Source organism: Histomonas meleagridis, assembly GCF_020186115.1.
Source record: "Histomonas meleagridis strain 2922-C6/04-10x chromosome Unknown contig_25, whole genome shotgun sequence".
Taxonomy (NCBI): domain Eukaryota; phylum Parabasalia; order Tritrichomonadida; family Dientamoebidae; genus Histomonas; species Histomonas meleagridis.
The window spans coordinates 387,131-407,234 of NW_027150831.1; the positions used below are offsets into that span (position 1 = coordinate 387,131).

The 20,104-nt window shown below is 32.0% G+C and overlaps 10 protein-coding genes across 10 annotated transcripts; 2 read left to right on the forward strand and 8 right to left on the reverse strand.

Moving 5' to 3' along the window:
* Positions 1–2,305: 2,305 nt before the first annotated feature.
* On the forward strand, positions 2,306–3,112 carry GO595_004160 (MBL fold metallo-hydrolase; the record flags this gene model as incomplete). Its single annotated transcript, XM_067917261.1, has 1 exon — positions 2,306–3,112. One exon carries the CDS (start codon positions 2,306–2,308, stop codon positions 3,110–3,112), a length of 807 nt encoding a protein of 268 aa, XP_067775698.1.
* Positions 3,113–3,363: 251 nt separating this feature from the next.
* Positions 3,364–4,083, reverse strand: GO595_004161 (60S ribosomal protein L7-2; the record flags this gene model as incomplete). Its single annotated transcript, XM_067917262.1, has 1 exon — positions 3,364–4,083. The coding sequence occupies one exon, from the start codon at positions 4,081–4,083 to the stop codon at positions 3,364–3,366; it is 720 nt and encodes a 239-aa protein (XP_067775699.1).
* Positions 4,084–5,712: 1,629 nt separating this feature from the next.
* Positions 5,713–6,273, reverse strand: GO595_004162 (Leucine-rich repeat-containing protein 51; the record flags this gene model as incomplete). Its single annotated transcript, XM_067917263.1, has 1 exon — positions 5,713–6,273. The coding sequence occupies one exon, from the start codon at positions 6,271–6,273 to the stop codon at positions 5,713–5,715; it is 561 nt and encodes a 186-aa protein (XP_067775700.1).
* Positions 6,274–6,565: 292 nt separating this feature from the next.
* GO595_004163 (uncharacterized protein) lies at positions 6,566–6,904 on the reverse strand (the record flags this gene model as incomplete). The annotated part of the gene is made up of 1 exon (XM_067917264.1): positions 6,566–6,904. The coding sequence occupies one exon, from the start codon at positions 6,902–6,904 to the stop codon at positions 6,566–6,568; it is 339 nt and encodes a 112-aa protein (XP_067775701.1).
* A 31-nt stretch (positions 6,905–6,935) lies between these two features.
* On the reverse strand, positions 6,936–7,199 carry GO595_004164 (uncharacterized protein; the record flags this gene model as incomplete). The annotated part of the gene is made up of 1 exon (XM_067917265.1): positions 6,936–7,199. The coding sequence occupies one exon, from the start codon at positions 7,197–7,199 to the stop codon at positions 6,936–6,938; it is 264 nt and encodes an 87-aa protein (XP_067775702.1).
* A 58-nt stretch (positions 7,200–7,257) lies between these two features.
* Positions 7,258–10,074, reverse strand: GO595_004165 (Immuno-dominant variable surface antigen-like; the record flags this gene model as incomplete). Its single annotated transcript, XM_067917266.1, has 1 exon — positions 7,258–10,074. The coding sequence occupies one exon, from the start codon at positions 10,072–10,074 to the stop codon at positions 7,258–7,260; it is 2,817 nt and encodes a 938-aa protein (XP_067775703.1).
* Positions 10,075–10,318: 244 nt separating this feature from the next.
* GO595_004166 (60S ribosomal protein L8) lies at positions 10,319–11,077 on the reverse strand (the record flags this gene model as incomplete). Its single annotated transcript, XM_067917268.1, has 1 exon — positions 10,319–11,077. The coding sequence occupies one exon, from the start codon at positions 11,075–11,077 to the stop codon at positions 10,319–10,321; it is 759 nt and encodes a 252-aa protein (XP_067775704.1).
* Positions 11,078–11,780: 703 nt separating this feature from the next.
* GO595_004167 (peptidyl-trna hydrolase) lies at positions 11,781–12,320 on the forward strand (the record flags this gene model as incomplete). Its single annotated transcript, XM_067917269.1, has 1 exon — positions 11,781–12,320. One exon carries the CDS (start codon positions 11,781–11,783, stop codon positions 12,318–12,320), a length of 540 nt encoding a protein of 179 aa, XP_067775705.1.
* Positions 12,321–12,645: 325 nt separating this feature from the next.
* GO595_004168 (AGC family protein kinase) lies at positions 12,646–13,926 on the reverse strand (the record flags this gene model as incomplete). The annotated part of the gene is made up of 1 exon (XM_067917270.1): positions 12,646–13,926. One exon carries the CDS (start codon positions 13,924–13,926, stop codon positions 12,646–12,648), a length of 1,281 nt encoding a protein of 426 aa, XP_067775706.1.
* A 3,959-nt stretch (positions 13,927–17,885) lies between these two features.
* On the reverse strand, positions 17,886–19,256 carry GO595_004169 (AChain A, DD D12 09 D12; the record flags this gene model as incomplete). The annotated part of the gene is made up of 2 exons (XM_067917271.1): positions 17,886–18,895; positions 19,028–19,256. The coding sequence occupies 2 exons, from the start codon at positions 19,254–19,256 to the stop codon at positions 17,886–17,888; spliced, it is 1,239 nt and encodes a 412-aa protein (XP_067775707.1).
* Positions 19,257–20,104: the final 848 nt, after the last annotated feature.

The following is a 20,104-nucleotide window of genomic DNA, read 5'->3' on the forward strand; positions in this document are numbered from 1 at the left end:
TATGGAGAAAAGCAACCATAGGTGTTAATGCATTTTATGGGGTTGTGGCATAATCAGTTATGGTAACAGATGCGTATCTAGATGATACATTTGGTGAATTAAATATTGCCAAAGATATAATTGCTGAATGCATACCAATGTTTAATACATTTACAAAATCAAATACATTTACTAAATCAAATTTATTTCCTAAATCAAATTCATTTACTAAATCAAATACCTTCTCCAATACAAATTCATTTACTAAATCAAATTCGTTTACTGGGTCAATTATGTTTGCTGAAACAAAATCATTAACTAAATTCGATACTCTCACAACACAAATAGAAACAACTTCTTCTCATTCTTTTATATTAACTCATTCAATAACAATATCAATAACATTTAGTATTAATAATTCATATTCATTAAATCCATATTTACTTACTTTTATTGGTTCGAATTTTATTCAAATTATTTCACTGTTTTTAAAAACAAAAGGAAATAAATGAAAATAATATTATTCCGATAACTCTAATAATAATTGTAGTATGTGTTATAACACTACTATAGTAGTGATCATTATCATCATATTTATTGTTGTTTTTGTTATTCGTAACCATAATAAAAAAGGAACGATTTCAGAACTCGTGTCAAATGAAGAAATTGTACAAAATAATTTGGAGATTGATGGACATTTTAATGGTACATAAACAAGTTCTTTAGAAGAAGACCCTTTTTCTGTTGATTTTAGGGAAGACAATTTTGTTAATATATAAAGTTTCACTTTTTTGGCACAAAAGGTATAGATGGATAAAATTTATATATTTGAATTATTTTGTAGCATCATAATTTCGATTAAAATTTTTGATTGTGCATCTCTGTGTTTGGATGTGTTTACTTGCATATCAATTTGGTTATCTTGAAAAATTAATAGAATAAATAAAAACACATAGCTTTATACTTTATTTGCGAAAGAGCCACTCACTTTAATTTTCAAAAATAGATTTGCGTTTGATTTGCAATTATTTTTTTTGAAATTATATGTCAAATACTTTTACATGAAAAAAATAGGTTTTCAGGATAGATGTAATATTGAAATAAGGTTTTGTTAATGATGTTTTTATGGAATTTTTGAGAATAGAGACAATACAAAAATCCAATTGAATTAGGAAAAGACGTTTATGTTTGTGTGGGAAACGATCGTTCAAGCCAAATGAAATCAAGACATCACATCGAAAACCAAAGAACAGAGGAAGAAGCAAGACCAAAAATTGATTTAACAACTGCATTCCCAAAAAAAGAAAATTTGTTACAATTTTTTCGCTTGTGTAAAGATGATCTAATTGTTGGTTCATTTTCGATTATTATTACAATATGCGTTTGGTCTATTTATTTTATCCGCTTACACAAGCTAATCTTTTGGGGGCATGGGTTTTCAAATTTTTTTTCAAAAACATCATACATTTGCTTTTTGTCATTTTTTTCAGCTTTTTTATTCAGACGCCTTTTGGTAGTATATCACATATGCGAAAACAAAATCTTTTCCACATTATTATTTTGCGTTTTTCCAGTTCGATTTTTGCTTTTCAAAAGTTTAGGCTCTTATGACATAGTTTTTCTTAGTCTTATTCTTCTTTCTTTAATCTTTTACAAGATAGATGCCAAAATACCTCTTTTTATCACATTATTTATTGGCTCATTCATCAGAATAGAATTTCTTATTCTTCATCTTACGTGTATTATATGTTATCTTTTATCCAGGAATATCAAAGACGCGTCAATTGTTGCCATAATCGGAATCATCACACTCATTATAATTAGATATCGCCATAAAAGTCTCAACGATTTAATAGGTGCCGAATTTAGATGGAAGCCTTATCATTTCTTCAATGACTTAAGCACCAAAATTCAGAATCTTAGAGTTCTACATTCGTTGCACGGCGTATTTTTCCCTTCGTTACTTGGCTCAGCAATTTTGTTATATCGCTCTATTCCTATTTCAGTGTTTTGTTTCTTATACACATTATTTTTGTCATGCATTAAGTCAAGTGATATGCATAGGTTCGCTATTCCAGTTCATATTTTTTCGATTATTTGCGGATTCGACTCTTTATTATCAGCACAAAAATTCGTGATTATTTGCATATCACCGATTTTGTTCCTTGTAGGAATGAAATATTGTTCACAACAATTTAAAGCAAATCGTGAATTAACAAAATATTTGTAAAAAATAAAAAATTCATTTTTGATGTAAAGTATTTAAATAAAAATGTGATGTTTATACAGCCGTTTATATTGACTACGTTTGTTCGATTATTGTTCAATGGAAGCAACACTCGAATTACTTGGAACAGGATCAAGTAATGGTGTTCCCCAAGTTGGGTGTGATTGCGAAAGGTGTCGTTCTACAGATCCAAGAGACAAAAGGTCAAGAACAAGTGCATTTATTAAATTTAATGATAAATCTATTTTGATTGATTGCTCACCAGAACTTCATGACCAAGCTGTAAATTATAACATTATGTCAATTGATGCTGTTTTGATTACACATGTTCATGCAGATCATGTTTTTGGAATTGATGATCTTCGTTCATATTCCCGAACCAAAAAAATTCCAATGTACTCAACCCAAGAATTTATAGATGAGATAAGACAATGTTTTTCTTATATTTTTACTCAAAGCTCCCAAATTGGTGGCGGGAAACCCACTCTCGAATTGGAACCCATCAAAGGGACATTTGATTGTTTGGATATCAAAGTAACAGCAGTTCCAATTATTCATGGTGCTATCGACATTGTTGGCTATCGCTTTAATTCTTTTGCTTACATCACCGATTGCAGTAAAATTCCTGAAGAATCGTATGAGCTTCTAAAAGGAATTGATACGCTATTCATTAATGCAATTGGAAGCATTCCACATCATAGCCATATGAGTATATATCAAACACTTGATGAAATAGAAAAAATTGGCGGAATCAAAAGAGCCTTTATAATCCACATTAGCCATCAATGTTCACACATGGAGTTGGAAGCAATAGTAAAGGATGAAATTGCAAAGAGACCTAAGTTAAAAGATACAACTGTTACAATTGGATATGACGGACTTGTTTTGGATGGTCTTTTCGTTTAGGAACTAATAAAATGTAAAATTTCTAATTTTCTTATTACTGGGACAACGGTTGCCGATAGATAAATTCAATAATCGAAAAGCGGTTTTCCACATAAAATTTTTATCATCATTTTGGCAAAAATTCGAATTTCTCTTTTGATATGAAATTTTATTTCGAATCAAATTATTTTTTAAAAAATTTAGCGGTTGATAAGACTTATTAGAAAATATGTCTAATAGATAAAAAATTTAAAAAAGTAATGTTTGAATCTTTAGATCATTCTAAGAACGAGGTTATCAATAAGGTTCTCGCGATTGCCAAAATCTCCTCCTTCAACGTAGTGGCGGCGTGGTTGACGGAAACCACCCTTTGGAGTATTGAGTTGGAATGGCCAAAGGAATCTATTAGCAACTGTGAAGTTTGGACCGCATGTGTAGATTTCATGTGCGACATCTTCAACTGATTCAATGCCAAACTTTCCTAATGTTGCATATACAATATCATTAGTTGTGAGTGGAAGGCGTTGACCATTTACAGCAGCATAACCACGTTTGAAGATAAGTTGACGGACAACTTCTGGTGATGGATATCCATATGCAACATATGATTCTACACGTTTGAGCATTTCGAGAGTTGCTTTGTTGATGCGGATGAAAACTGCATTAAGTCTTTGACGAAGACGGAAGAGTTGAAGGATTTTACGAGTTCTTGGGTCAATACCGTTAAGACCGCGGATACGGATAACAAGAGCAACCTTAGCCTCAGCTGGAACATAGAATGCGCCTTCTGCAGCAGCCTTATTTTTAGCTTCAATTATTGCCTTTTCGTTAGCAACAAGTTCTTGAGCATATTGTTTGGAACGTGCCAAGATGCGCTCAGCACGTGCTTGGGCTTCTTGTGCAAGAATATCACGCTTCTTTGTATATTCGGCAGATTCCTTTTGTTTGCGTTCTTGAATCTTGCGAAGTGTTTCGGGCAGTGGCTTCGACATTCAGTAAAAGGTCGGCCAAAACCGTTTTTTGAAGGAAATTTTTTTTTAACATCCCAAACAACATCTATATTCACATGATTTTGGCTTTAAAAGCACTTAAAATTGATATTTTAAAGCAATAAGTTTAAAAAGTTAAATTGATAAAAATGTGCATTTATTAATTAATAACAAACAAAAATTGATTTTATTCAAGAAAAAAAAAAAAAATGAGAACTACTAGTAGTAAGCATTTACTTACAAGTAAAATAATATTCATATATTAAATTTAATAACAGATTCGACAGCTAAGTGATCAGATAACCGATTATATGGCTTCCCTTTTATTTCAAATTTTCTTACACTGGACGAAAAGTTGGCAACAGTATCGTCATGTTTATGATTGAACAAAAATATATAATCAAAACATTTTTTGTCTGCTACTTCTGCGTTTGTAAGCTTAGAAGATGTTACAGGATGATATCCTTGTGTAAGATATAATGTGTCAAGAATTTCATAATTTTCATCTCCATTAAGTAGATTCATTAATCTATAATATTCTTTTTCGTTTCCAATAGAATCCGTATTCATGTCACCAAGTAAAAAGATCGGAAAATTATCTTTGTGCTTGTTGATAATACCAACAATTTGTCCGATTTGACTAGATCTAACTTTTCGGTCCTCTTCAGTTCCATATCCATATGAAGCTTGTAAATGTGTCGAAAGCACATGAATGTGCTTATTTTTAGAAATTTGGATTTTTGTGTAAATCACTCCTTTTGCTGAAAATTTGTCTGAATGAGTTCCATCTGAATAAATTGCTGTGTCTATTTCTATTATAGGGTATTTAGATATGATTAAGGCACCTCCGTCTACAAAAAATCGCGAGAAAAAGTTGTGTTTATGGAGTGTTGCAGAATGATTAAATCCATATTCTTTTACCTTTGATAAAAACTCTTTAATAATTGATGAACCATAATGGAAAGCTTCATTTAAGCAAACTATATCATAATCAGCTATTGCTTTTGCAATTAGTAATGATCTTTCTTTCATATACTCATCCGTAAAAAGATGGAGTAATTTTGGTCGCAAGTATATGTTGTATTGCAAGAATCTGATTTCTTTTTTGGAATCAATGTTAATATTTGAGGGATCATTAATTGGCTGGATAATTTCGATAAAAGTTGAGAAATATATTAACTTAATTATAATTACTGATGACATTAGAATCACCAAAAAGTATCCTGCAATTGTACATATCATGTTGGTAATGACGAAATAATAAAAATCAGCAATACTTCGAAAGTAGTCAAAGGGTTTGATTGAAATTTCAGAGCATTTTCCAACCAGAATAAAAATTGATTGAATAAATTGAATAAAAACCTCCTTCATTATTCACAAAATTTCCATGCAAAATTTTTATGATTCCAACGGTTATAGTCAAGATTTTAAGTAAATTGGCTCGACAGTCTTTTGTAAAATAAAACGCTGTTACCCAAATTTTTGATATATTTGAACTACAACCAAAAATTAATCATTTTAATGCACTTGCTTTGACAATATTATAAAGATTTTCTTAACAATATGTTTTATGAAATAAGAAAAGAAACCAACCATTTTATTTATAAAAGCATTTGTTGTAATTACAAAAGTTTATTTTGTTCGTTCAGGCTTTTTTTTACGTTCTTCATCTGTAAGAACTGATCTGAGAAGAGATGGATTACTGCAAAATGAGATTGCGCTGCTTTTATCTCTCTCTGTAAGAGAAGTAAAATCGAGCGAACGAAGATGTGGAAGTGTTCCAATAATGAAATTACGATACTTTCCTCGACCCCGTTCTTCAATTGGATTCCCATGTAGTGTGAGATCCCTAAGCTGTGTGAGTTCTGTAAGTTTAGTGACATCACGAATATCATGAATTTGATTTCCATGTAAATGAAGCATTTGAAGATTTTTAAGTTTACAAATGCTGGATTCAATACTTTGAAGTTGGTTAAATGACAAATCAATCCATGCAATATTATTAAGATCAATAACTGGCATTGAACGAAGTGTTGATAAAAAATTGATCCAACTACTGATCTTATTATTATTAACACGAAGGCAGTTAACAATTACTTTATCTGCCCCATGGCGACGTATAAGCCTGTCAAGTTCTGTTTTATTCTTATTTTGCTCAAGTGACATTTCCGAAAATTCACGTAATTCTTGCATCGAAAAATCTACAGCCGGCGCTGTTACTGTTTGGTACAAAGACGATATTGAAGATTGCGTTTTTGTTTTCTTTGAAGGCGACGTTTTCATTTTGTTTTTCCTTCTGTTTTCCAAATTTAAAAACGAATATATGTCAAACAAACCATGTCAATTCCAATCGCATTTCATTAATCGCTAATCAAAAATTAATTAATGATAAAACATAATTTGCGTTGTAATGCGTTTAGAACAATAAATCATAAAACCAAAAATTTAATTTCAAAACACTCAAAATTATTTATTTATTTCTAACTTAAGCCGATGAGTCGTCCTTCTTCTTCATCTTCTTGAGCACTATAATAGTTGCCACAACAATTATTGCCACCACAATCAGCACAGCAATTACAATTCCCGCAATCGCTCCATCGCTTAGCGATTTGCTGCCCTCTTCTGCCGGTGTAAAGGAGCCTTCGCCTGACAACAGCACGCCGTCGTCTGTTATGAATCCTGCGATTGCGACTTCGCCATCGATGTCGCTGATTTTCAGTTCGTGGACACTTTCGGCGTCGATGTCGTTCATTATGAACAGCAGCGACATGTACAGACGCGTTTCCGCTCCGTTCGCGCGCGAGTTCTTTTGTGATGTTGTCATTTTGCTCGTGTCGAATGTTCCGATTTCTTCGTCATCCAAATACACTTTCGCACTTCCCCCCGTATTCGTAAAGATCGCCAATGATTCCGATGTTGCTCGTGTTACGGAACTCAAACGATATTTCGCCTTTGCTTCGTCCAATGTATCCTTTGCCGTTATAGTACACGCCTGCGCGCTGTTCTGTCATTTCGCTGATTTTCATTTGCGAATGTGTAATTGGTACGATGTGCTTGCAGCGCGCGCTTTGCTTGAACTCGATCTTGCGTATTGACGTGCCGCCAGGATTACCGTTCATCCATGTTTCCGTGTTATTGTACGTGTACAACTGAAGTTTCGAACATGTGTACGATCTATCAAATAAAAATGTCGTCGTCATCAGACGTGTAATGTCCAAAGTAAATCGTTTCGTTGTCACATCGTAATTCAATCGTAGAGTTCATTTTGAATGTGTTTTTGTTACTTCCCAACACAATTTCATTAAATGAAGTATATCCTGCAAAGTCAATTTCGAACTCTTGTGGAAACGGAACTTCTGAAACTGCGCGCGTGCGACAACTATCGCATTGTCCGCCATTTACTGAGTTGTTAATGCCTTCGCCACTTAAAAGAGGAGGATATTTGGAAAATGTGAAATTGTCTGGCGATGGAATTATGGAATTCGTGCCTTTGTAATCGAAGTTCCATGAAAATGTCGGAATCGTCGGCACAAAGTCAATGATTTCTGTCGAACCATAACCATTGAGAACAATCATATTCTGTGAAACATCGATGACACTGTCAGAGTTGAAATTACCGTTCGAATCTTTAATGCGATATCCAACACTTCCGCCGCCATCACCATCAGCATTTTGCATCACAAATTGATAATAATATTCTTTACCTTCTTCAAGTCGAATTTCTTCTGATGGATAATTCGTATTATAATTCGTGTGCCATTCATTTAAAATTAAGATTAAATATGGCGCATCGTCTGTTGGATTTCCTTTGAGTTCATGTTCACTGATATAAAACGCTGCCTCTTCGTCATGCTTCATATAGAATACGTATGTGCCGCTCTGTCGTGGAACAATTTTTCCCTTATTGATGCAGAGCCATGGGAGTGTCGAATAATTCAAATTATTATTGATCTTAATTCCAGTAGTGAGATATTTGTCCTCGTATTCCTTGTCTTGTATGCTGTTGAAGCCATGCGTCAAATTGCCTGACTTAAAGTCGATGTTATAATATGAAAATGTTTCGCCAAATTGCACTGTCGGCTGTATCTTGACAATGCACGTCGTTTCTTCCTTATTGACAACATCACGATAAACAACATAAAACTTATTGAGTAAGGTGCCTTTCGGTGTGTAATCGTATGTACCTTCGTCAACTAAGTCAAATGTCGCGTTTTCGCCGCCATAATACCGAACAAATTCGAAGTCGTGCATTCCATATTTCGCTCGCGTTAATATGTCGCGTTTGAAGTATAGTCGCGTCGTTTCGCCTGCAGGAACTTGATACGGACGCGACGTTTCCGTTTCTTCACCATCAACGATATATCCGCATTGGTAAACAAGTCCAATCGGATGAAATTCTTTGTAACCTGCTTTGCGAACTTCTTCCAATGATTCTTCCTTATAATAAGTCGTGTCATTGAGATTCGCCGCAGCAATTAATGACGCATACGAATTAAAATATGGTATTAAGTTACGCTGTAATACTTTGCACGCGGTCATGAAGTAACGCGCAGGCCGTGTGAGTGTAGTTGAGTCACCATCGCTGTGATAGTAATATGTGTTATAGCGATCTGCATGAATGATTTCGAGCGTTTTCTCTTGGCCAAATGCATACATAAGATTCGCATAAAGTGTTAACACAACATTACCTCCTTCGTAGTTAAGAATTCCGTTTTGATGTGTAACATATGACCAGCCATCATTGGACGTGGCTGACATTGTTCCGTCGCCATTTGGTGTACGTGTGGAACTAATCGGCGTGTAAAGTGAATATGTAATTATCGCATATATATTATTCGATGCTTCACCATATCTCTCGAAGCCCCAATCCTGGAAGTGGTGTCCGTACTCGTGAATGGTTCCCCAGCAGCCCTGGCGCTGCGAGTTATAATTAACAATTGATCCTGACCAATAATTCGGTGCTCGAACAATATTTGCGCCTTGTACTGCATAAGCTTCCCCAACTCGAACATACGAATCTAAGTACCAATAATTTGGATTTCGAACTCTTCCATCACTTCGGCGATCATTGTATGCGATCTCTCCGCCACTGTATGTAATGACACTGACGCCGCGTAGAAATGCCATCGCATCATTTAGTTGTGTTGCACTGCGTATTGTTGATGATGGTAACTGAATATGAACTGCACCGGTGTCTAAGAATGTGTACGGACCTGGATATTGGCGAATTGTGTCTTCCCATTCTTCATCGGTAGTGGAACCATATCGGAAATATGGTGATAATATTACGCCTGAAATGTTGACTTCAAAATTGTTGGTATATTTATCAATACCAAAACTAAAAACAAGATTTCCACCAAGTGGCCATCCAAATTTGGTAACACGACCTGTAATACTAATTTTTGTGGTACATCCTAATATTGGATAACGTGGAGTTCTTGTGACATCATCAACATTTTCTGCATGATTGTTAACTGTAATTGAGACGCCGTTAGCATGCTTTTCAGGAAGTTCAATCGTTATTAACTCGCCTGGTGGAACATATAATGCTGTAGTATGTTGTTCTGCATAATTCGGATTAAATATGTAACGAACTTTGTAACGTTTTGCATTGGAAATAAGTTCTTTGTCACCATATAATTGTTCAACTCCAACGGGATGAGCATAAAGTTCATCCTGTGTAAGATCTGGCGAATTCTTACAAAAGTCTTCTTTTATTGCTGTAGCTTCTGTTTTGACAGCATTTGCATCTGTTGGGTTATGACCTTGCCAACCATAATCAGATTCTGCAATTTCTGGATATCTATCTGGGTGTAACGCATGTAATTCAGAAACTGACTTGATATTTGAAGGCTTTGATACTTCTTCAAGAATTTCATAACTATCAAATTCTTGTGTTTGAACAGTGTCTGTACCGGGATGACCTACAACAGATTTAGTGTAGCTAAAACTTTGATGAACAAATATTGCTTGCAGCAAAAAGCAAACAATCATCGAAGTGTTCAATTGGGATTTAAATCCAAGAGCAAAGAAAAATTGAATACTTCTTGAACACCCTTACAGAATAAACTTTACAAAATCCTGGCTACTTTGGATTTAAATTGAAATGATTATCGTTCATCATAACATTTACGACATTTACAAGCATTGAAAAACGCCATAACAACTCTCATTTTTCAGAAGATTTGAAGGGGGTGTTTTACGTGCAACTTTTTGAATTGGGATTCTTGCGTTAAATTTAAACAACAGAAATTGTACCTCTCCTACGACCAGTACGACGAGCTGCAACGAGACCAACCTTTTGACCTGGACGAGCATTACGTGAAACTGTTGATGGCTTACCAATATGTTGATGTGAACCACCACCATATGGGTGATCAACTGGGTTCATAGCTGTACCACGAACAACTGGCCATGCTTTCCTTTTAGCAGCATATTTATGTGCAACTGTTCCAGCTTTGAGAAGTGGTTTCTCAAGACGGCCACCTCCAGATACAACTCCAAGACATGCACGGCAATTGCTGGAAACAACAACTTTACGACCAGATGGAAGTTGAACGCGTGTGTAGCCATCATCGTTATGTGTGATTACACGGCATGAATCACCTGAGCATCTTCCATAACGACCTCCATCTCCTGGATGATGTTCAACATTGCATACTTCGGCACCTTCTGGGATTTGTCCAAGTGGAAGAATGTTTCCAACATGTAATGATGCTGTTTGACCTACTTGAATTAATTGACCTGTATGAATACCTTCTGGTGCAATAACGAGATGCCTTTCAAGGCCTGCTTTTCCTGATTTTTGGAAAACAAGTTGAGCAAGTGGTGCACCTCTTCCTGGATCATGAATGATATCTTTAACAACTCCAACAATTTGTGCTGATCTTTGAGCAGCTGTGAGTGGCATAAATTTGGCAGCGCCTTTTCTGTGGTGTGTGTGAGCACGGAAAACATTACCATTACCTTTACGTTGTGCACGGATAATATGACCCATTAACGAAAGGAAAGACCAAACCGTCATAACCACCGGACATGTGATGTAAAATAAATATAAATTAACGGATTTGTTTGATTCTATAGTTTATTTTTTACAATAATTTAATGGTTCTACTTGCGAAAGAAGTACAAAAGAATAATAGTGATAAGTGCAATACTAATAATTGCTTTATCCGATATCACTTCAAAAAATTCATTCATTAATTGTGCAATATATCTGACCGCAATTTTGGATTGACCAACGCCGTATGGAGATGAGTTAAAACAATCAAATTTTTCGTCACAAAAGTCACGAAGTGCTGGGATTAAATCACTTTTTGATTCGCAACCATTTTCTATGTACTCTTTCCGACATTGAGAAATTATTTGTTGTTCTTCATCATTCTTTTTTTCTATTTCTTTCCCAATATCTCTTGACAGTATGCGGTACATTCTAAAACATAAAATTATAAGTGCAGCAAATATGATGATTCTTGAAAATAATTTTGCAACCATGTTTGATGTACATGCATTAACAAATCTTCTTTCTTCATCTGAAATCTGTCTTGCATTATTTCCGTGAAATGATGCTACTTTGTTATTTTCAGCAACAACAATCTCTCGATTTGTTTTGTGCATTTCTGTAAAATTTTAGGGTGGCCCTAATACCGACCAATGAGGGAACGTTAATCTAATAAACTATTGATTTTTAAAGCTACAAAATGAAGAAATCCATTTTAAAATACACAGCAATTTTTGGTTTAGGAGCATTTGTTGGTTATGCGATACATAAGATTTTTAACACCAAAGATCGTACAGAAAAAAAAGAAATCTCTGAAGAAGAGGAAGAAGATTTTGATGATCAAACAAATAATTTCGACAGATCTAAAATTGACCTTAGCAAGGAACAATGCGCTATTTTTATCATTAGAAAAGACTTAAAAATGCAAAAAGGGAAAATTGTTGCACAATGTGGTCATGCCTCATTGGGAATTTTTCTCAAAGTACTTAAAGAATTTCCTCAACTTGCTGAAGTTTGGTTCAATGAAAATAGCTTCCCTAAAAAATTCTATTATTGCAACAGTGAAAATGAAATGGATGAAAAAAGAGAGCTTGCAAAAAGTATGGGCCTGCTAAGTTGCAAGATACATGATGCCGGGAGAACACAAATTGCAGCAGGATCTGCAACAGTACTTTCAATTGGACCTGTTACCCAAGATATGGTTAAAAATCTTACGAAAGGACTCACACCAATTAATTGATAAAGAAAAAGAAAATAAATGCAAAATGCTTTTTTTATGAGAATTAATGCTTCTTACTTTTTTGTCATTATTTGGTAACGATTTTTTTTTTATTGAATAAATTTATCTTAAATTGAATATGTTCACTGTTTGCTATGTAATAAAGGATACATATTTTAGAAAGTCATTTGCATTTTTCAAATTATTAAAATTTATTATTTAATATGAACTTAAAGATCAAAAACATGTATAGATACAATACCAAATCCCAAGGGAACATCTTATTTATTAACATCTATAAACCGGAAAGTAATGATTTCGCATATCGGCATAATATATATTCATGTTATGAATCATCTTCTATATATGAGAAACCATTAAACTGTTCATGTTCTGTTATTAAGTTTGGTGTTGCTATTGAATCAACAGCAGCTTCATTTGTAAATTCATCATCAAAGTATGTTGGTCTGTATGGGTTCTTAATTTCGGGGATGAACTCTGGGGTATATTTCTTTGAGAGTACATCATCGAATTTAAATGGTTTAAAGAATGGGTGTTCGATAATATTTTCATATCTCATTCTCATTCCTGGTTCTTTTATAAGTAAACCCGAGATAAAATCTATTGTAACACGATCAGTTCCTTCTGGAAACTTTGGATCCACATTTGATATATTATGGAACAACTTTGCTTTATTTTCGTCATAAAACGGAGAATAACCGAACAAAAGAGTATATGTAAGAATCCCTAATGCCCACCAATCAACAGAATAGCCATAAAGCCTCTGATTGACAACTTCGGGTGCCATGTAATCGGCGGTCCCACAAAAAGTTTTGGTGAGTTTCGGAATTGAGATATTTTTTGAGAGGCCGAAATCGGTTAGTTTGATGTGGCCGTCAGCGGCAATTAAAATGTTTTCAGGCTTAAGATCTCTATAAACAACTCCTATTGTATGAAGATGCTCAAGAGCTAATGCAATCTCTGCAATAAATAGCTTCACTTGGGAAAGTGGAAATTTCTTGAATTTTTTGAGAAGGAAAAAAAGATCTCCTCCTGGAACATATTCAAGACCAAGATAAAACTTTTCGGCTGTTTGGAATGCAAAACAGAGATCAACAATAAAGGGATGATTCACTTTCCCAAGTATAGATCTTTCTGCTAAAATCGTTTGAACTTTTTTGGATTTAATGAGTCGAACTTTATGAACTGTCTTGAGTGCAAAGAGTTCTTTGGTATCGATTTTCTCTACAAGCATAACCTTTCCAAAGAAACCTCGACCTAATACAACAATAATTTTGAAAGAATCCATTGATATTTGAGGGTTGTAAAATGCTGCAGAACGCAATGCCACAACCCACTGGAGGAGAAGATTGGAGTCTTTTGTTCGGAATGAAATATTATTTTTAGGGTTATCATCAATTTCAATAACAATCTTTGGCTTCTTACAATCTTCTAAGAAGCGTATCCTGGTGTCGTGTGTAATTTCTATTGTTTTATCAACTTTTTTTGATGATTTTTTTTTACGTATTGTTAAGGTTGTTTTATTGAGTTCAACATAACAACTTGACCAAGCCCCAAGGAAATGTGTTTTTCTAAGAAGATTTCCATCCAATGGTTCAGAAGACATTTGTGCTCTTACGATGAAGTAAAGATGGACTATAAAAAGTGACGCATATTGAAAGCTTTACTTGAGTGAATCCAGATTTTGATGCAGTTTTTTAGTAAACAAGACAAAATGCGAGGAACGGAGTTAATTAACGTACTCCAAAAATGTTGCGCAAGAACAAACTCATATGAGATTAAATTAATATCACAAGCATTAATTTCTGAATTAATAATGACAGTAATTTTATTTTCATTTCATTCTCGTTGACGCTAGGACTAATCCTTACACTATAACGGGGAAACTTCCCGCTCTTAAGGAAGGTGAAGTGAAGTTCATTAATTCACTCATCGATGGAAATTTAGAAGATGAAGTTTTTAGGAATAGAATTCGATGTTGGTTCGACTCTTTGTTTGGCGCTATAATGAGAATAAGGAATATCAAAGAAGTGCCATATAATGTTTGGGAACTTCTCGATTTGAGCGATGTGAATTCGTTGGAAAAGACTTTCTTTCGAATATGCTGCAAAACAAAAACGTGGCTGAAATTGTGCAAAAGTGCGACCTGAAAGAATTTAGTAACCTCGCAGAACAGATTTTGAAGAAACAGAAAAAACCTGTTTTCAATTAGCATTAAAATGTTTTAGCGAAATAATTTATAAAAAATAGATTTAATATGAAATGTTAATTATGGTGTTAAAATTAAATTAATACAAATTTGATTTCTTTTAAGTATTGCTAATTTAACTTATTTTTGATGGGGGGTTGACATGATAGGAGCTGAATCATCTCCCATTCAGAGGATGGGTCCCCCCTTATACCCGGGAGTACCTTATAACGATCAGGATATCAATTATTTACAAAATAAATTTTGAATAAAAATTTATATAATAAATTTCTAATTTACATAAAGAATGCTGTATTAAAAATGAAATAATTTTATTTCTAATTAAAATATATACTGCTTTATTAAAAAAAAAAATAATCAAAAAATTCATTTTTCGACTCAGGAGTTACTCCTTGATCAATATTACCCATTAGGCTGGCTAGGATTTGAAAAAGTCCAGTAAAATTGGCAAAGAGCCGAATCCCTATTAATTATATTTAAATAGAATTAATTTTAATTAATGAAGAAATTAGCACTAGAACAAAATGATAATATGATAAAATACAAAATGAAATAAAATTATAATTTTTGTTTATTGAAACATTTAATTTATTTATATATTTTTTTATTTTATTGGTAAATATTTTTGTAATTTCGTTTGATATTCGTTTGGAAATATTCCAATTACAAAACTTAAGAATTCGGAATTCGACATTTCGTACAATGGATGCATTCTTATCATTGGATTGACTTCTGAAAAATGTATTGTTTTATATCCTTCCAAATAAAGATTAGAAACAGCCAAATGTCTCAAATATATTTCGAATGATTTTATTTTCATTTCATCATCAACATTAAATGTAAAAAGAAAATAGAAATAAAGATTATTATCAAATTGATAAGGAAGTTCAACATAACTATTTAAAATCATATCATATAAAAAGTTAAAATTAATATTTCGTTGTGTTAACCAAATATCAACATTTCGTTTATCTTCAAAATAAATATAGGAGATCGTTAAAATTAACGTGATCCTATCGTTAGTAAGTGATAAATCATTGAAATTTGTTTTGAATTGAAAAAGTTCAATGACTAAATTCATTATGTTGTGTTTCGTGTGCCCATTCCCTTGTTTGTATAATGAAATAGATAAATCTGAAAAAGCGTTGATCAATGTATTTCTTTTGATATTTACTTGTAGAATATAATATGAAAAATTCTTCAATTCCTTCTTTTAAATTAATTCGAACAAAAAATGATAAAATTCCAAAAACATAAAAAATTATTTCTTGTTCAATTTTCATTTTATGATGTAAAAATGTTATAAACATTTTATGAAAAATATATATATTTTCAGTTATAACAAAATATTCATTTGGAAATCGTGAAAATATCGAATATGCAAATGCAATAGCATTTATATATTTGTTATCTTCAAAAAGAAATTCACAAAAAATCGGTAAAAAAGTTTCTTGAATAATTAAATAAAATTTCGGATGTATTAAAAAGACGCAAATTAATTCTGATATTTCACTTGAAATATACCCATTCTCTGAATATTTAATATACAAATTTTTATATATGTTTAAATATTCTGGAATTATATCTTCGTAATTATTTATACACTTAAATAGAATTTCATTAACAAGTTTAACAATTTCAATGATATTCCCATTAGAAATCATTTCCATAACATTTGTTAATGGTTTTAACGCATATTGGAAAAGATATTGAAATTTTTCTGATTTCTTAATAATCGCTTTCGATATAAATAATGGAATTGAGAAATGGTTCGCGTGAAGTCCATTAATATAATCTTCCGGAATTTGTCGATTCAAATAAATGCAACACATGAAATATCGTCCAATCAAAATAGGATCTTCATTCGTAATTGGTGTTGGAAGCGGAAATTCATTTTTAACTTCAATATGTTCTAAATATGTAGAAAGAATATAATATAAAGTTTCTTCATTTCGATTGTTATTATTCATATTATTAAAATATGGAATTAATGTACTGAACGAAATATTCTCTTGAAGAAATTCTTTGACATCTTCACGAAGAATTGTGTTCTCTTCAATATCTTCATTAATGTTATCAGTAACAAACTGTTCAACATCATTTAGCCAATTAAAATATTCATCTTCTGATGCAATGCAAAGTTGTATATAAATTGGAATTAATGAAATTTGATTCATTTCTTCATTGTTTTGAACAATATCAATAAACATTTTAAAGAGTTCAATTCCATACGTAGAAAAACTATAATGCGTGCCATCATTTAATACAATTTCTTTCGGAAATGGACAAAATTGAACTATTTGACTAAGTTGAAATGTGATAACTTTCAATTTTTCAAGACTTTCTGGAACAAGAGAAAGAAGTGGAACAAGTTCAATAAAAATTGGTAAATTCGAAATTGTAATATTTTGTATTGTGAAATATTGTAAAATGAAATTAAATAATGGAATAAAATTTTCTTCTTTTGTATCTTCTTTATTATCAAATTGATAACAAATAAAATTAGTAATACAACGTGATGATAAAACAATACTAAATATATCTGAAGATGTGGAAATGATTTCACATAAATATTGAAAGATGTTTTGTGTTATTAAATGATGAACTTCAATATAATGAAATAATGTATAAAGAATTCCATAAATTTGTTGTTTATTACTGTGAAATACAAATTCTTCAATGTTAGAAATATTTTCACCTAAAACTAACGAAACTTGATAAACAAGTGAATTATTCGAATCATTTAATAAAGGAATTAATGATTGAATCATTCCTAAATTTAATTGTAATTTACAATGACGAATTATAGATAATGATAAAAACTTAAAATTAATATCAACGTTTGGATTTAAAATTACATTTACAAACTGTGCTGATATTTCAATATTTTGATTGTTTGTTATTAAAAATTGTTGAATTTCATTCAGTTGTTCTGAATTACCTTCATGATAAGCAATAAATAAAGTTTTTGGAATGTTCATTTGAACAAACATTCTCAAAAATGCAGGCCACCCCAACAATGATTTATAACGGTCGTCTTCAATCATAAACAAAAAGTGTTGAAAATATTTATTTGAACAAAATTAATGATTTTACTAACTTATTCATCATTTGCACATAATTTTCCCAAAAAGAAATTAAGGACTTTCGATATATTACCAAAGTAACATTTGACAATTAGAATTACTTTATAGACATCTTATTTGCATATAATGCAAACTTATTTACCATTTGATAAATTATTTGCTATTTAGAACTGTATCTAATTTTTAAATATTATAGCTCATATAACGAATTTACAATCTCATTTGTGTAACTTAAGAATATAAAAAAAAATTCTCACAATTATCTATTTATCAATTATATTTGTTGTTTTCCATACAGAATGGGCAACCACTCTGTTTAATTAATTCTGCGCATTCCTGGCAAATTGGGGACCTACAATGTTTACATCTTAATTTTGCAGCCTTTTCATTACACTTCCTACAAATCACTGTTCTACTATTAGACCTTCTTGAAGACATCGCTTGTTGTTGTTGCTGTTGTTGTTTAATTTGATTGTTTTCATTTTGCTGCTCTAAATGTAAAGCAGCATCGAACGTTAACAAGATACCGTTTAAAGTTTGTTGTAATTTTTCGATATGTTTTTGAATATCATTTTGATCGTGTTGTAAAATTTTTTGAGCGATTTCTTGGTTTTCAATTTTTTGTCGTAAAACTGCATAATGGTCAAATTGCCGATCTCGGCATTCAACCAATTTGTTCACCAAAGACTTCATTCTTTGATGTTCTTCATAAATTTGACGCTCAATAGGTTCTGTTTCTATTAATTGTTGTTCTTCAATATTATTGTCTTTGTTTTGATTCCGTGAAAATTTTTGAAATATTTCAATGATTTCGGGGCGTTCATCAACAATGGCAAGCGCCTCGGGCGTTTTACCATTGCAATCTTTAAGTTTTGTGTTAGCTCCAGATTTTAATAATAATTCAACAACATTAGATCGATTATGCTGCACAGCAAAATGTAGTGGTGTACGGCCTACATGGTCATGGATATCTAAAGGCGCATTTGACTTAATTAATAATTCGCATATTTGGTAATAACCAAACCAACATGCTAAATGTAAAGGTGTATGTCCTTCATTGTCAGGTAATGCTACTGTTGCCTTGTGTTCAAGTAAAATTGGTATAAGTTGAATATGACCAAACCAACATGCTAAATGTAATGCACTACGACCAGTGCCATCTTGTTGATTCACATTAACACCAGCATCAAGTAGAACTTTAACACATTTAGTATGTCCGTTTTTAGCGGCGATTAATAATGGAATTGTAACCGATGGATTATTTGTGGGATTCGGATCTGCTCCGTGTTCAAGTAAAATACTAAGTGACTGATCATGACCAAATAAGCAGCTCCAATGAACGGGTTTCGAAAGTTAAAAATAAAGAAATTCCAAAAGATTTAAAAGAAATATTAAAAAAATTAAAAAAACACTATCTTCTTTTTCAATGTTTGATCCGCTATTTATAAGAAGCCTAAGACATTCGCGTGAGTCAAAATATACAGCAGCTGTAACCAATGGAACATCGCGACGCTGGAGTGTTTTGGTCTTAAAATATGGTATAATTGAGTTAGGATTAAGTCCAGCTTGAAGGAGGGATTGAAGTTGTGAAAATTTGTTTTCTTGACAGCAAATGGCTGCTTGTTTCAAGTTCTCTTGCATTTAATTTAGCACTTTTGTATTTCGATTGAAATTTTCCAAAAAAATTGAGAACGTTAAAAATAGCTTCCGTATCTAATGGATTTCTACAGCAATTCCAAGAATTCCATGACAAAGAGGGTGGTTAGAATCTGTTATATATCCTTTAAGAATATTAAATTAAAATAAATATAACTCAGTAGTTTTGTTTATCAAAATTATAATACCAATAATACCAAACTATTGATTTACGAATCAATACCATACTATGTAACTAACACCTACCAATATACTAATTAAACATTTTATAAAATGTATAAAAAATATTTTTAAATAAGATGTTTCAAATGATGAATGATTTTGCTCACATAAATGAATGATTTCTTCATTCCCACCTGTAACAGCATATTTACCTGTTTTATCTAATTTTGCTCCATTCATAAGTAAATATTTAAAACATTTAACTGAAGAAAAAATTCTGCATAATCAATTAATGATACATTTTCTTTATTAATAAATGAACATCTTTCATAAAGTGATGGTTCAATTGTTTGATCAAAATTAAAATTATTTTGTGATGATATTTCTTGAAGTTTATCGATTTCATGTTCTTTGTTAATTGTTTATAAAAATTTAGAAACAATTTTAATTAAGGTTTTATTTGATTTTATTTCTGCTTTCTGTAAATACTTGATGCATAATTTTTCAAAATATGAATAAATAATTCTGCTAATAATATGAAGGAATGAAATTGGAAATTCTTGAAAAAGTATTGAAAAGAAGATTCTACTGAGTGATCAATGTGTTCCTCATTTAAATCGAAAATAATTCTCTCAATAGCTTCTCATATTTGAAGGTTTTCGAAGTATTTG